Source organism: Thunnus maccoyii, chromosome 12, assembly GCF_910596095.1.
Source record: "Thunnus maccoyii chromosome 12, fThuMac1.1, whole genome shotgun sequence".
NCBI lineage: Eukaryota > Metazoa > Chordata > Actinopteri > Scombriformes > Scombridae > Thunnus > Thunnus maccoyii.
This window is the reverse complement of record NC_056544.1, coordinates 11,369,252-11,384,653: the sequence shown is the minus strand read 5'-3', so window position 1 is coordinate 11,384,653 and position 15,402 is coordinate 11,369,252. Positions and strand designations below refer to the sequence as shown.

Sequence of the window (15,402 nt, the reverse complement as noted above, 5' to 3'; positions counted from 1 at the left end):
ATCAATTGCTACACCCAAATCCTGGAGAAATCCCTCGCATCGTCGCCAGTGGCTCATCATCATCATCATCATCATCATCATCATCATCATCATCATCATCATCATCATCATTCCGTTTGCCTGGAAACAACCATCTCCGAGCGCTGTCATGACAGTCTCCATTTACCTGTAGACCGCGCCGTCTCAGGATATTCGGCTCATCCATGATTGAAGACAATAAAAAAAAAGCCCAGTCAGTCAGCCCATACTGCGCTCCCTCCTCTCCCCGGGAGCATGGATTGAGTCCTCCTCGCTGCTGCTTGCTGCTGCTACACCACCACCACCACCACCTCCTCCTTCTCCTCCTCCTCCTCCTCCTCCTTCACCCCCAGACTTCACGACTGGCTCCAAAAAGGTGATCAGTTCAGCCAGCTGATCACCTGATCGGGAGGGGAGGAAGGATGTGGGATAGTTAACCTAGTAATGAAGTGAGAAGGCGTGTTGGCCCCACCCTCTTATTGATATCCTATGATGTGTGCAAAAGCAATTTAAGATCCTAAGATATGATGCAGACAAAAATACCCCACATAGATCCTGTCTCTTCCTCATCTAAGCTTTCTTGTCCTCTATTAATAATCTTTAAAAATCCCTGGAGGTTCCTGCACCCCCAGTTTGGGTTCCCTTAGCCTTTAAATTATTGTACAGGGTCAAGGGTCTTCTTGACATACCCATATGTTCACATCATTATTTAAGGCATAACCATCACAGAACAATCTTTGCACAAACCCCCTCCACAAACGTTTCAGTGCATGCAGTTCACCCGTCATATAAAATTACACATTGTCCGTCTGGTCTGTCAGCAGAGAGGATGCAGAACAATTGTTGCTCTGAAGTCCAGCTGAACGGTAGTGATTGATGTGCGCCTGTCACCCACTGGTACCATGATGTTGTGTTTTTCCCCCTTCACAGAACAATGGTTAGTGTCTTACCCTGTGATGTCACAAGTCCATTTATGTGAGCCGGAGGGATATGAATCCTTCCTTGTTCTTCACTGTTCATTAGAAACAGCTTAAAGAAAACAACTGTCAGTGTTGTGAGTCAACATCTATCAGGTTAGAAACACTTGCTGGGGGGGATTCAAGATTTGTTTCAATGTTGTTTCATTTACAGTGTGGCTTGTTTTTTTTTTTGGTTTTGGATTTTCAGGATCACTTCACTGTGGAAATATTAAATAAACAATATTCAAACATATATTTTTCAGGTTTTTACAGGTGTAAAATTGTGCAAATGACCATTTGAATGACTGAATCTTGGAGAATTAATATTTCTTATTTGCTCAATTGAAATTCCAGTAAAAGAAAGTATTCTTACCACCAAAAAAACCCCCAAAAAACTAAAATTGTGTCATATGTGAATGAAACTTATACTTCACCAGCCTTGGTTTCAAATCTTTTTGCTGCAAATGTTCAGCTGGAGTAACAATCAGCTACTTAGGAATGGCAGGAATCACAGAGACAATTAAACAACTGTGTGTGGTCCGACTGTTAATATATTCTGTGCTTTTTAAACAAACATCCTTTTTTTTCTACCATGACTTCTGTTTCTCAGTGCATCAGTCAGTTTATTTCTACAGTGTTTATCACAGTTTATCAGTCTTTCTGTATAGCTTGTTATCACAGTGTATTTCTCTTGACCCATCTTTTCTCAAACAAGACAACAAACAAGATTAAAACCCAAGATCCAAATTATAATAAGCTTCTCATAAAGAAGTGATCTTACAAGGAAGAGTTCAAGAGTTCAGGTGACGAGGAAATGAGTCCTGCTTCGGAGTAACTGCTTTGTTTGTACTGTTTAAGTTGAATATTATCACAAACTTGAGATAAGATTCTTCAACTGAAATGTCCATCTCTCTGTCTCTATCAGAGTGTTTTCCTTATTCGGCTCAGTAGGTTTAGTTGTTCACTAGACGGAGGATGGAAGGCACAGATTGTAAACTCTCAGTGCCCTTGAGACTTTTTGTCATGCTCTTCATATGATCCACGTAGGTCATCTTTAAATGATCCGTTCTCATTAGTGGAGCCAGTCAGGCATGAAAGTCACTCATCCTCTTTTTGCTGCCCTTTTTTTTTAACAGTAATTTATGCATCCTCCTAGTCTGTATCTCTGATCTTAACCTCACTTGTCTTATTCCCCTGCAAGGCTGAAAAGTAAAAATAAAACCCACTTCTACGTCTGTGACAGTGCAGCAGTCAGGATTTGTTTATTTTGTTTATGTTTTATTTTTCTGTGCACTGCAATGAAGAATAAATTGAAACAAATGTGGTATAACTATTAAAAACTAAAACACAAATACATACAAATTATGTAAAAAATATTTCAAATATTATCTTTAAAACTAACTATTGTTAAAGTCACTTTTTCTTAGTCGAAAGGTTGAATAATGAAGTTAATCATTTCCATTTGAAAATGAGATCAATAATGAAAGTCTGTATTGTGGCTTTATGGCCACTAGAGGGCACCATGGAGCTACATGGATAACAGGTTATCGTCACGTTAACCCTGCCGATAACCAGTTATCCTTTCATCCACCCAGTGCATCCTGGGGAAAGGCTCCAGTTTCCCCTTCACTCTCTACAAAAGTAGAGAAAATGTTGAAAAAATAAATAATGAATTGATGAATGAACAAATGAATGAATGAAAGGTACAGACACAGTTGCAGTGGAATGTAAACACACCAACACACCTGTTCACATACATATTTACGCTTAACATATTTGTCCATATAGGAAAAAAAATCTTCTAAAAATAGAAGCAACATGTAAGTTATACTATTAAAGTGATGTTAGTGATATTACCATGTTGGATGTCTGAGATGTGTAAATTCTCACATTGCCCGAGGAGGTAAAACTTGGTTGAACATGGTTTGATGAGCCAAACTTTTAAAAATGGTTTCATTTGGTGACCTGTTAGATTCTCATGACTCCTTGTAAGGGTCACGCAATGTGCAGTCATCTTCACCCTTATCTGAAGTGTTTCTGTCAGACGAGACATCTGTCTGTTACGTGTATGATGAAATTCACCCCCATCACTTCTCTTTCTCATGATGACAAAATGAATTGCATATGTAGTTCTTTTTTTTCTTTTTCCGTCTCTGTCTCACGCGATGAGAGGGCAAAAAGAGCCAGAGAAGAGAGTGAGAGTAAAATCTACAACAATAGTACCAGCATTTGTGAGTCACTTGACACCTTTCACACACTTCCAACTTGCAAGGTAGGACTACCTGACAAAGTACATGATTGCTTCATCACCTCAGTGACTCACAGCTCAGAAATTCACACACTTCACGCTCTTGAAGAAGCCACATCTCTACATCAACCTCTTTGACTTGTGACACCTCATCACAGGCTGCAGGTTGTTTGTGAGCTATGTTCAACCACAGAATGATGTTCCCTTCCTATATTGTTTCATATTAGTAGTTATTAATGAGGTAAAATGCTTCAACATTTCACATAGAAAAAGAAAAGTAAATTTTGTGCAGCAGAAATGTTTTTGTTTTCTTCTTTCCTTTTTTGTTCATCATCTCATGACCCCTCACATTTATCTTGAAGTCCCGCCATTAACATTTATCACATGAGCTTTGAATTGCAATATCTAATGTCACTTGACATTCAAATTTAATTAGAAGCCACATAATTTGTTTTATGGCTGTGTTTTTATTGTTTCATCTTTTTATGATACTTTCATGTACATAGTAGCATTTAATTTCATTTTTAATGGCTCTCCCATGACTTGACAAAACTATTGGTGCAAAAGGCTGAATTTTATACATCCAAGCACATGATTTGGCTAAAATGCATCCACAAACATCAAGTTATGTACGTCATCCATACATTAAAAAAGCCGTCCTTTATCAGTAGGGCAGCCACTGTGACTGGGGAAGCCCTCAAGTGAGAAGAATAGGGTCAATGACATAGACGGCCACGTAATAGGGTGGGGAAATTACTTTGTAATCAAGTAGTTCACTGACCCTAATTACTGATAGAAGTGAGGATTTTCACATAATATGCTGATAACTGCTTGGTCCACAGGACAGATGCAGCTGTAGCCTTTTTTAGTGTGTCCCAACAATTACCACTGAAAGAGCAGGAATGCCGGGGGGGTGACATGCAGATCATTGACTCATTAACCCTCATTTTTGTGTCTTTGTCGTCACTTAAAGCTGTTAGAAAAGGTTGGACTGTTAATATAGCAGCTTGCAGTCTTTGACAGAGAAGCTTAATATTTAGAGTGACTGTCCATAGACTGGATTTACCACATTTGAGCCCTGTGTGAGCAAAAGAGCAAGACACTGAATCCCTCCCAGGTCTGTGGCTGATCCTGACCTCTGACTGTACCAGACAGGGTTGCAAGGGAACAGAGACACAACTATCACATCATCATTATTAACCCCGGAGGAGCTAATGTAATTGCCCATTGCCCCCCTCCTTAGTACTGGTCACTGTAAGACATATGGTCATTTATTTGATTAAGTGACGCATAACTAGACAATCCTGTTGAAGTAACATGCTGAGATGCACACCGTGTACCCGTGACGTAACCAAATCTTATCCCTTCATTTTAGGTCAGCTTCTTTCTCTTGTTTCTGCTTTCACTTCTCATTATTTGCTGAGAAAACTGAAAAAAGTTGCCATTAGTTCAAATTATTTTCACAGTTTTTAATTCCGTAGGCAACATGTTGTCAACACCTAACACAATGCTGCACAATGTTGCCACATAATGACATATGGCCCTTGCTGAGCCCATCAGCGGCTCACCTGACCAACCAGGGGTGTGGCAACACAGAAGCTCTACAAATAAAAGCATGTCAAGAATTTCATTCATAACATGGACAAGTTCCAATCCACTGAGCTGCAACACTCATAGACCAAACCTTCAGCACCTGGCAGGCTCACCATGCTCAGATCACACACACTCCGCCGACTCATCTCCTGCGTGCTGCTGCTCCTCGTCTCTCTCTCCAGCTCAGGGGAGAGCCGGCCTCACGTGGCCCACGAAGGCGCACCTGATGTGGACGGAACGGACAGTCAGAGGGTCCTGCTGTTGGAGGCGGTGAAGACGGGGATCCTGGGCTCACTGGGCATGGACAGGGAGCCCCGACCAGCCCGAAAGGCCTCAGAGCAAGAGTTGAGGAAGATGCATCGGCTCTACAGGGAAAAACTGAGAGAGATGAGAACAAATTCCAGCCAGCCGATGAGGGAAACCTGGCAGCCCACCATGCCCACTGTGCTCTTTCCAGCCACAGGTGAGATATTTGTCAGAGAAGGAAGCACCATGTAGACACTCAGGCCTAATTTAGCCATTGTCACACTTGTAAAACATCATTTTGGAAAGTTTTGGAAAGCTTTGCAGTGTGAGTTTATCTGTGGACAAAAGCTATTGTACCAGTGTGATAACAACTACTATAAATAACTGCTGCACCTATAGTTCTTTGACTTCATGGAAATGGTCTGTGTAGAGCTTAAACATATGTAGCCATCAAACTGTCCTGTAAACAAAGCAAACACATTCCTACAAGCTTTTAGAAATCATGAGCATGACTGGCACACCTTGTACGCGATGATAAACTTTAAACACAAGTGTTTTTTTTAGTAATCTCATCGATAAGGCAACCAATGACAAGACAGCTTCGGGACTCCCAATACAAGTTTAGGATTTTTCTAAATGCTTTCTTGTGTTGTCTTTGTTTCTAATCCTCAGTTGTTCAATGTCATGATGTTACCTAAGTGCAAGTCTCCAACTTCTCTTCTCTTTTTTATCTCTTGCACACTTCTTGTTTTTTCTGCTTTTCAGTGGTGCCAGTGAAAGTGCTTCGGAGAGCAGAACACCCACAGACAGATCAGCGCATGCAGTGGTATAGAGCTGTTTTCCATAAGAACCCAAACATTCAAACTGAACTGACACTAGCTCGGGCTGAATTGAAGATCTCCAAGCAGAACTTAAACAAACCTACATCAGTTCAGCCTGATGTAAATCAAGAGATTAATGTTAAAGTCAGTGGGATGAACCCGGTGAACTCTGCTGCTTGGACACACGTAGACTCTGTGATCCATGCTAATGTCTCAAGCACTCAAGATGTGATGCTGGACATCAGCCCTGAGGTGGAGAAGTGGATGAGGGCTGATGGTGATCAGTCACTGGTTGTAGATGTGGGGATGGTTGTGGGTGAAAGAGATGCCCTGAAAGTAAATCCAACCATTTCCCTGGAGTTAGGCCTCATGCAGCCCAAACCGGCACGGAGAAGGAGGCAGCCTCGTTCCAACAAGGAAGACAACTGCGATGAACGAGGATGGTGCTGCCGCAAGTCTGTCACCGTGTCGTTCAAAGACATCGGCTGGACAGATTGGGTGGTGGCCCCGGCTGAATATACGATGCATTACTGTGATGGCACCTGCCCCCACAACTATAAGCCAGCTAGCATGCACACGCAGGTGAAGTCTCGGATGCACCAGATCACCAAAGGCGGGACACCTCGCCCCTGCTGCGTGCCGGCAACCTACGAGCCCATGGTCATCATGCACTATGACAGCAGGGATAATTTGAAGTTGACGCCTTTTGACGACTTGATTGTCAGTAAATGTCACTGTGCTTGATGCAAGACCAGGCAAGGCCACAAAATAAATAAATAAATAAATAGATAATAATAATAATAAGAGACTTTTTTACTTTAAACTCTAACCTTTGGAAAAGCATTGCCACTAGATAAAATATGTTACATGGTGAAAATATTTGCATTTAGGTGGAAAATTTTTATTCATGTTGTCATTGGTTAACTAAATTAAACTTGAAACCTTCAATTTGAAGATGAAAAACATGTTACTACTGCACAGAGCTGCTGTTTTCTCTTACTTTGTGGACAAAAACAGTGGATCTGTTCATTCATAGCTTTGCCTTTGAAAATACAGTTATTTATTGTTCATTCTATTTATGATCCTTAACTTATGTATTTTGTTTTTGTTGTTTTATGTTGCAGCATATTATCTAGTGCTGTTTACTATTTAATTTAACTGTCATTTATTATTTAAAGCGCTGTATTGTTTTATGAGGCACATAGTTTAGATTTTTTTTGCTCGTTGTCTTATGCATTTCAATAATTATGTGAACACCCCAAATAAATGTTCTGATTTATTCATACTGAACTGTTGCACTGGAATATATCCACATGTACATTTCATAATAAACGCACGTGCATGATATTTTCTCACATTTGTCATTTATCCAAAGAATTACTATCTACCACTGTAGATTATGAAGGTCAGGGTGTGCCAGAGGAATCAGCATGTAAAGATATGATAACTTCTATCTCCCATTAATGACCTTGGAACTCATTTGTCTGCAGCCTTGAGAAACAATATGATGAGTTTGCCACAGAAAAGATGAAACAGTATAAAAAGGGAAAATAAGCTGCCTGCTGTGTAAACTCTGCACTGTTCAGATTACATATCAATGACGATACTGTAAATGCATTTTCATTACAGATTATCAAAGGTTGTGTCTGTGATGTTTGCTTTTAAGTGCTGTTGAGATATGAGTTATTAGAAAAAGAACAAATAATAATGTGAGATATCCAGTGATAAGTGGAGACAAGAAAAAAGAACTCACTTTAGAAAAAGAGCTCACATAGAAGACTTAAGAGATGCAAAAAGTGCAGCTCAAGGTTTTGCAGTAAGGAAAGTAATGAGCAGAGCACCTTGATGTCTGTGAGCGAGCTGAAATGAACTGAAATCGACAGCAAGCTCTTTTGAAATGTTTACAGTTTAATTATTCCAAGGAGTGACACCACCACCCCTGATGAGTAATTTATAGTTTTTATCTTTGAATGGCGTAAAGGTCACTCAAATATGAGCATATTTTGTTTTACAATTAATAAAGTAGATGTATTAAAGGGTGGGGCGTAAATGACCCGGAGCGACTGAATAAATATGCAGACAAATGAACAGGAGATTAATCAGCCCTGCAGACACAAATGCTAACTGTAATTACGCTTTTCTTACGGTAAAATTACACCTGTGCCCAGTAACGACTCATTCATTTCTTTGCTTTTGTCCTGTGTTACTCTTTGTTTTAAGGATGACATCCTCAGTTATCACACAACTGCGGGTGGATGTAAAGCTCTTCAATCTTAGATTCTGAAAGGTCCTGAGTTGCAGTACCACCCAAAGTATACAAGTATAAAAGAATTAGGGACAGTATTTATCAAGCCCTTCCATGTGCAATCTAAGATAGACAGCGTGAACTCTTTAGCCTCTGATGTTTGGCTGTCCCCTGTTTTTAATCCTGCTGGCTTCTCACGTAGCCTACCAGGAAAACTCTTATTGAAGAAAAACATCACAGTCTGTAAACCTCTTTGCTCATCTCCAGTCCAGAGAAACACAAATCTCACATATTATCCTGTAAGTTCTGGACAAAGCATTAAGCTCTCTCTCTCTCTGTCTGTCTGTCTCTCTCTTTCGCTCTCTCTTTCTGTATTACTGGATTTTGTCTGTGCAAAATGGTTAGCAAGAATTTCACATCCTCTTCATACGTCTGAACCACAGGCCACATATAATGGTGCCGACCTTTTCTTGTTTGCAAGACTTGATGTTTTACTTAAATGTTAAAGGTTTCTGTGTGGTTTCTTTGATCTTTTATGTTTTTTCTGTGCATAATTCACACAATCTGCATTACACACCTTGTCTACATTTACAGTATTTGACAGATAATAAGCAGGGAAATGGTTTACTTCAGCAGGTAAATTCTTTATTTCTGTTGTCACATTTTCCCATAAATACATTTGGCTAATAACTGTAAGGGAATAGGATGGGATGACTATTGTATAACTAACAACTTTACATTTCTTTAAATTGTGGCTGATAACAATTTCTAGAACATGTTTCATAATGTTCAAAAATAATAAACTCTAGGATATCCTATTAATCTGAATCCTTTTAATATCAGTGAATGAAAACAGACTCTCAGGCAGTTAAAAAATTGTTATGAGCATGTGTAGAAGCGGCAAAAGTGAATCGATCACATAATACAGAGGTATAAATTACCGCTTTAGAACTTTTTTCTCAAAAACATGATGAATATTATATCCAGCCATTCATATAATTGTACACGTCAGCACACATATACAGCATTTAATCATATACAGATACTCTCTGGTGGTTTTCAGCATATTCAAGTAGGTAATTGGTATTAATACATTTTTTATTTTAAACCTGTAGCATGAGAAAGCGATTTAAAGGAAACAGAATACGTGCATGACTTGACCACACAAGTATGAACAAACTGCCCACATTTCTTGTTGCTAAAGGTTAAAAAGAAAATGATTCAGTAAGTCAAGACACACTAAGAGAAAGACATAAAAAAAAAAACCAAATTCAATCTGCAAGTCGATTCCCTTGGATTGTTGTGAAAATGTGCTAATTAGCACAGTATGTCCAATGCAAAATTAAATGCCAAAAACAGAATGGTAGCAATCAAAGAAGCATTAAAAACAACACAGTTGACAATGGAGATGCTTGTAACAAAAACTGCCATTATTCCTAAAAGCAAAATATGGAGTTGACAGAAGTACATTTTATACTTACTGTGCTCTAAAAGCGCGTTCTACTCTTTCAATCCCTCTACACAATGACACATACATATAACTGCATCCCCTAACTTTACAGCTGATGTACAATAATAAAATATATCTCAAACATGTATATATGTATACATTTGTACATTTGAACTGAATATCTGTGCACCAGAGGGTTTTTTTGTTGTTGTTTTTTTTTTTTGTTTGTTTTTTCACAGGTCAGCTGTATCAGAGAGCAGCAACTTCATTTTGCCTTGTAACAATATATTTAGTCATTCGACAAAGCTTATGGTATGCAGTAAATGGAAATATTTTCAATATTCACGATTCAGATGTGTCTTTCCTATGAATCTGGAACAATATACACATCTTCTTGGGAGTCTTGGTGAACAGTGAGGTTACATACAGGATCATTGCCGTATATTGCATCATCTGTTAAATCACACTGCAAGTACAAGTCCTCTTCAGGTTCACCAGGTGACCTGGGGGAAAAACACAGTAAGCTTAGTGGATAATGTCTCATATCAGAAAGGACTATTCTGATGACACAAAGACAAATATTGTGTAAACTGTGCGGATTTCCTTTTCCCAGTTGTTCACACGCTATATTTATCCAAGGAAAAACTCCAGCATTGAGTCATCAGCTGAATAATAGATTTTAAATGACACGAAACAGACAAAGAGATCACCAAATTGTGTGCATATGCAGTATTACAACAGGATTGTGCAAAATGGGGAAATTCACACCGCACGCACATCTGTTTCCGTTCTGATCTCCTTTTTGATGGTTTCAAAAATGACATGTTTGGATTCAACATTTCCTCTAAATGCATCTAAACATATTTGACTGATTCCAATCTTGGAGCAAAATCAATTACTAAGATTTACAATAAAAACTTGGAGAATGGCTTACCTGCTCTGGCTGACTTTAGGCCCTTTGTAGCCAGTTTGAGTTGACAGGTTTTCATAGATCGGGGTCTGCCCCACTGACTGCTCTCTGATCATACTGGTGTACACATGGGGATTATTTTGTGGTGTCTCTATACAATCCTCCTTCACCTGGCTTTCTCTATGTCCAAACTGCAGCATGTTCCTGATTGTACTGTGGTACTTGTACACGATCACTGCAGCTACGATCAGCAGTAGAAAGAAGAAAGTCAGCCCCACTGCAAGACCTACAGAGGAGCTGTCGCGACTTGGACATACAGAGGTGCTATTTCCTGAGATGCAAGTGTTATTGACACTCATGATCTGTAAATTAGACAGTTAAAATGAGTGATTGCAAAGTATTGTTTCATATTGTCTCATTTGTAATGAGTTACATTCCTCTGTTATTTATTCAAACTTAGCTAAAGTCTCATTATATTATACAGATAAACAGAATAATTAGCTAGAAGTCTGCTAGAAAGCCGAAATTATGTTTAATTAAATAAGGAATTAAAAAAATAGAAAACATTATTATTAGAATTGACAACATGTTCCAGGAAATGCTTGAAGCATTGTAAGCCAAGTCAAACAGTTTTCTGTCAAAGTGTAGGTCAATAAAAAATTTGGTCTTACCGTACAGGGCTCTAACGCTCTAGGTCAAGGTCTGAGTTGTGGTTGAAGTCATGTAGTCTTTAATACCTCACACTTGCAACTGAGAAGTTCCCTTTTTCTGAAATCATGGAACAGGGCTATGAAACCAGATTTCCTGTAAAAACTCTCTCTGAAAATAGACAGCTGCTGACAGGAGCTGAATTAGTGTAACATTAAACTTTTTACGACTCAAAAGAGGAGTTTGCAATCTGAGTGCTAATATTGTTTGAGGTCATTGTTTAGTATTAAATCATTGATTCTGAAAAGAAGGAAATATCGTTTTCTATAGCTGAAAAGTAACCAAAAGTAACTTTTTAAAGAGTTGTGTAATAATATTCATTATCATGTGTGTCAAAGGTTTCTGCTGACAAATTAAAAGTGTGTTCATAGGAGGAGATTGAAGGTTAATCAGAACATTTATATCTTTTGCCCAGACTCGGAAAAGTAGTGTTAAGTAGTGTTATGTAGCGTCTGCGTACCTAATAATAGCTGATATGATGATATGAGATACTGACATGACACTGCTGAATTGAAAGTGTGCCGCCAACACACTCTCAGACAGACATGAACAGGACCTTTACCTCCCTCTGCTGTCAGTTTCACTCCCCACATGCAGGCAACACCAAGCAAGCACGATGCATTATTACTCCCACTATAAGTCATCTGCAGGTGTTTAATGGTTAAATGTCAGGACATTCATCAGAAAGAGTGGTGGAAGTTATAAGAAAAACAGAAGTGTTCAGTGGGTGTAGTTGGTAAGTGCCCACTCTTTATATTTGGGTTCATAGTTGTAGAAAACTTCTTAATAATAATTTAGATTTTTAACAATTCTTTAAGAGACCAGTAAATGCAATTGTGAAACATAAACGTGAATGTGAATGAAAATGTACCATTCTGTGACTAACAACACCTACAATATGTATGTCATCCAATTTAACTGAGTGACCTCATGTTTACTGTGTTATGAAACAGAAAAAAGAAAGTATATTTAAAAAAAATACATTTTGCAAATTAACAACAACATATGAACCCAAATATAACGAGTGGGCACTTACCAACTAAACCAAATTAACACTTTTTTAAGTTTTTAAAAAAATAATTTGTACCAAATTGCACCACCCTTTCTGTAAAATGTCCTAAAACTGAACCATTAAATACCTACAAATAACACAGAACATTTTCAGGAAATTAGAATAAAATGTAGCTGTAAAATAAAAGGTTATCTGTGATTCTCCTGAAAGACTTGGAGCTTTGAAGCATCATCATATGAATTTTTTTTCACAGCTGGTTAACAAAACTTACACATACGAGGGTGTCACCTTATTTTAATATAGAAATAAGTATCACCTCGGTGCTCTTTAAAACTACTATTCTATTAACGCTACTTCTGTCTACTCTGCAGATCTTATTGCATGTCTGCCAAACCAAGAACAGAAATCCCTCCTTCTGTTGCTCCTCTTGAGGTTTCTCACATCTATCTATTTTTTTCCTGTTAAAACAGTGTTTGTAGAGTTTTTCTTCATCTGAATGCAGACTTCTAAAAATAGAAGTTATCTTGTGATTTGGGGATAAATGTGACTTGATTCTTAGGTGTTGATTTGCCTAGTTGTGCCAAAAAAGTGTGAAGTTGTGATGAGCTTTTCTTTCCGACATTTTAATTAATATTTGGCTGCATTATTAGTGGGTTCAGCTGGGTTAACATTATCCTTTGCCAAAGTCAGTTGTTGTTTGTTTAGGAGAAAAGCTTATACAAAAAATAATAGAAACGGCAACATTATGGGCTCCTATTGATCAGAAAATAGTATAACATGTCAGATGTTCAGAGGCATTTACTCTATACAACATGCATCTGTTACTGTGCAGACAACTCACTGTTCACCACAAATGTTATTAATAGAAAGAAACTGAACACAACAAAAAAAAGGGGGGGGAGATTTTAAGACTCTCAGGTTTACGCTCTAAGGTGAAGTGAAACTTTCCCTCTGCTGTGTGCTGGCTCATGCCTCTGTGATGTTGCTGTTTGTTATGCTGTTAATGTTGCTGCATGTTTGCATAAGATAAACATTAACAATGTCTGGCGGAGTACAGCTGGATACAGGAATCCTCGACAACATGTGGCTCTCCTTATTTTCAACAGGCCATTACTAAAAGGCTCAACTTCAAGGCGCCCCCCCCCCCCCCCCCCCCTCGAGGCTTATTCAGCAACAGAGTAATCCTGTGAACAGACTCCTTCCCTCCACCTGCCCTGGAGTCGCTTCCTTTTCTATGTTACCATGGTTACTTTACAACTAAATTACACTCTCCTGAATGGCGGGTGAAAGCGCTCAACTGTTTCACTGTGCCTTCAGTGAACAACTAAATAAGAAACAGTCATTTTTGGTATCTGTAGGTGGAAAACAAATGCTTGAGACATTGTTTGTTTGGTGTGAATTTGCAAGTTAAGTGCTTTTAGTGAGTCTGATACTATCATATATCAAACCCAAAGGCCTCATGGTTGTATGCATGCAGCTGTTTTTATGTCTGACAGTCTGCTGCAGGAACTGTAAAAGTGAAACTCCCACTGCAGTTAAGAGACAAGAGTGGACACGCAGAGATCATTTTCTTCTGATTGATGCATTTATCATCTCATTCACTGGGGAAAACATGAAAAGCTTTAACAAACACGTGACAGAAATATCCCATCATTGCGTTTTTCTCAAAAGCTCATTTATTTCCACGTGAGTAAACCTCTCACAGGAGTCCATTGGCCTTGTGTATTTATTCAGCTGGAAAGCAGGCACTGTTGTGACAGTATTTATGTTCAGTCGGCAGGAGTGCACACACACACATCTCCAAAGGAGGCAGACACACACACCACGCCACTTTCTGGCACTAAGATGTCATGCCAGAAAAATGTAGACCTCACCGGACAGGAGGGTAAACTCTTTTCCACTAATAAAACTGAAATTATTTCCTAACAAGCCCACATTCAGTTGTAAAAAAAAGAAAAAAAAAAAAGGTTGACACGTCTCCATCTGGTGCCACTAACAACCATGTTTCATCATACCTGGAAGTCACTGAGAGCATCATGAAAATATCTTAATAAATTATATTGATATATAAGGACAATAATAATAATAGTTGTAGTTCGTGTTATTCTACATATTATAATGTATATAAATGGGACACACGCGCACTCTCGTATATTCCTCAAAAAGTGCATTTTGCGGTTGTTCCGCAGTCCAGATGTGCGGTGCGCCTCCACTACACCCCCGCGCAGCGACGTGAGCACGCAGACATCACCGAGGCAGCTGCGTCAAGCCCGACAGAGACAACCGGGAAGATACCGGAAAACAGGCGACTCTGGCTTCAAAATAAAAGTACGCTTTGTTTCAACTAAATAGCTCAGGTAAAGGAGCAGTCTGTAGTTAAGTAGCATCTAGCAGAATGGACTTGGTAGAAATGGAATACAATATTCATAAATATGTTTCAATTAGTGTATAATCGCTAATCGCTAAATAAGAATCGCTGTGTTTTCGTTACCTTACAATGAGCCCTTTATATCTTCATAGGGAGCGGGTCCTCTTCATGGATGTATCATAAGAGCTGGGTACTGAACCGAAAATGGCACCCATTCAGTCCAGTAAGAATTGCTCATGTGATGCATACGCCCAAAAGGTTTCTAGCTTCCAGGTTTACTTCTGGGGGTATGCGGCCCACTGAATATGCACAGTAGTGTTTCTTCTGCCGGCCCCACCTACGAGTTCCCACTCAGCCCATAGACTTTATATTGTGATAATATTTTTAAATAGCTTTTCTTGGCTTGAGGAAAGGTTTACAAATACAAAACCTCCATGGATCAAAAATCCATAATAGAAAGAGTCATAATTGAACTTGTTTGCAGTTCGAGGTGTCCTGTCAACAATCAACTCTTTTACAATGGTGGACTATGGGGAAAATGCTTTGTGGGCCACAGGGGGATTTTCACTGCAATACTGTGAGTGGCCACTGCAAAAGACAGGCTGCAAGGCTGAGGAGCGGAGCCCTATCCAGCTCTTATAATACATCCATGGTCCTCCTCTATGGAGGCTGCCATGTTTCTACAGTAGCCTAGAACGGACAAACCAAACAGTGGCTCTAGAGAGGGCCTTTTGCGTTTTTCATGAGTTTCGTGGCCACCTTAGGTTCTCCTACATGCTTGGAAGGGGAGAGGTCTTCAGTTGGTTGCAATCTGCAACCTAACA

The 15,402-nt window shown here is 39.1% G+C and overlaps 1 protein-coding gene across 1 annotated transcript; it reads left to right on the top strand.

Annotated features, from left to right (window-relative positions):
• Positions 1-4,932: 4,932 nt before the first annotated feature.
• Positions 4,933-6,964, top strand: LOC121909212 (growth/differentiation factor 3). Its single transcript, XM_042429658.1, has 2 exons — positions 4,933-5,281; positions 5,830-6,964. The coding sequence occupies exons 1-2, from the start codon at positions 4,933-4,935 to the stop codon at positions 6,627-6,629; spliced, it is 1,149 nt and encodes a 382-aa protein (XP_042285592.1). The 3' UTR covers positions 6,630-6,964.
• The last annotated feature ends 8,438 nt before the right edge of the window (positions 6,965-15,402 follow it).

Coding starts and splice junctions, on each gene's coding strand:
- LOC121909212 (XM_042429658.1), top strand. CDS start 4,933: ATGCTCAGATCACACACACTCCGCCGACTCATCTCCTGCGTGCTGCTG. Junction 5,282..5,829: donor TGTGCTCTTTCCAGCCACAG/GTGAGATATTTG, acceptor TCTGCTTTTCAG/TGGTGCCAGTGAAAGTGCTT.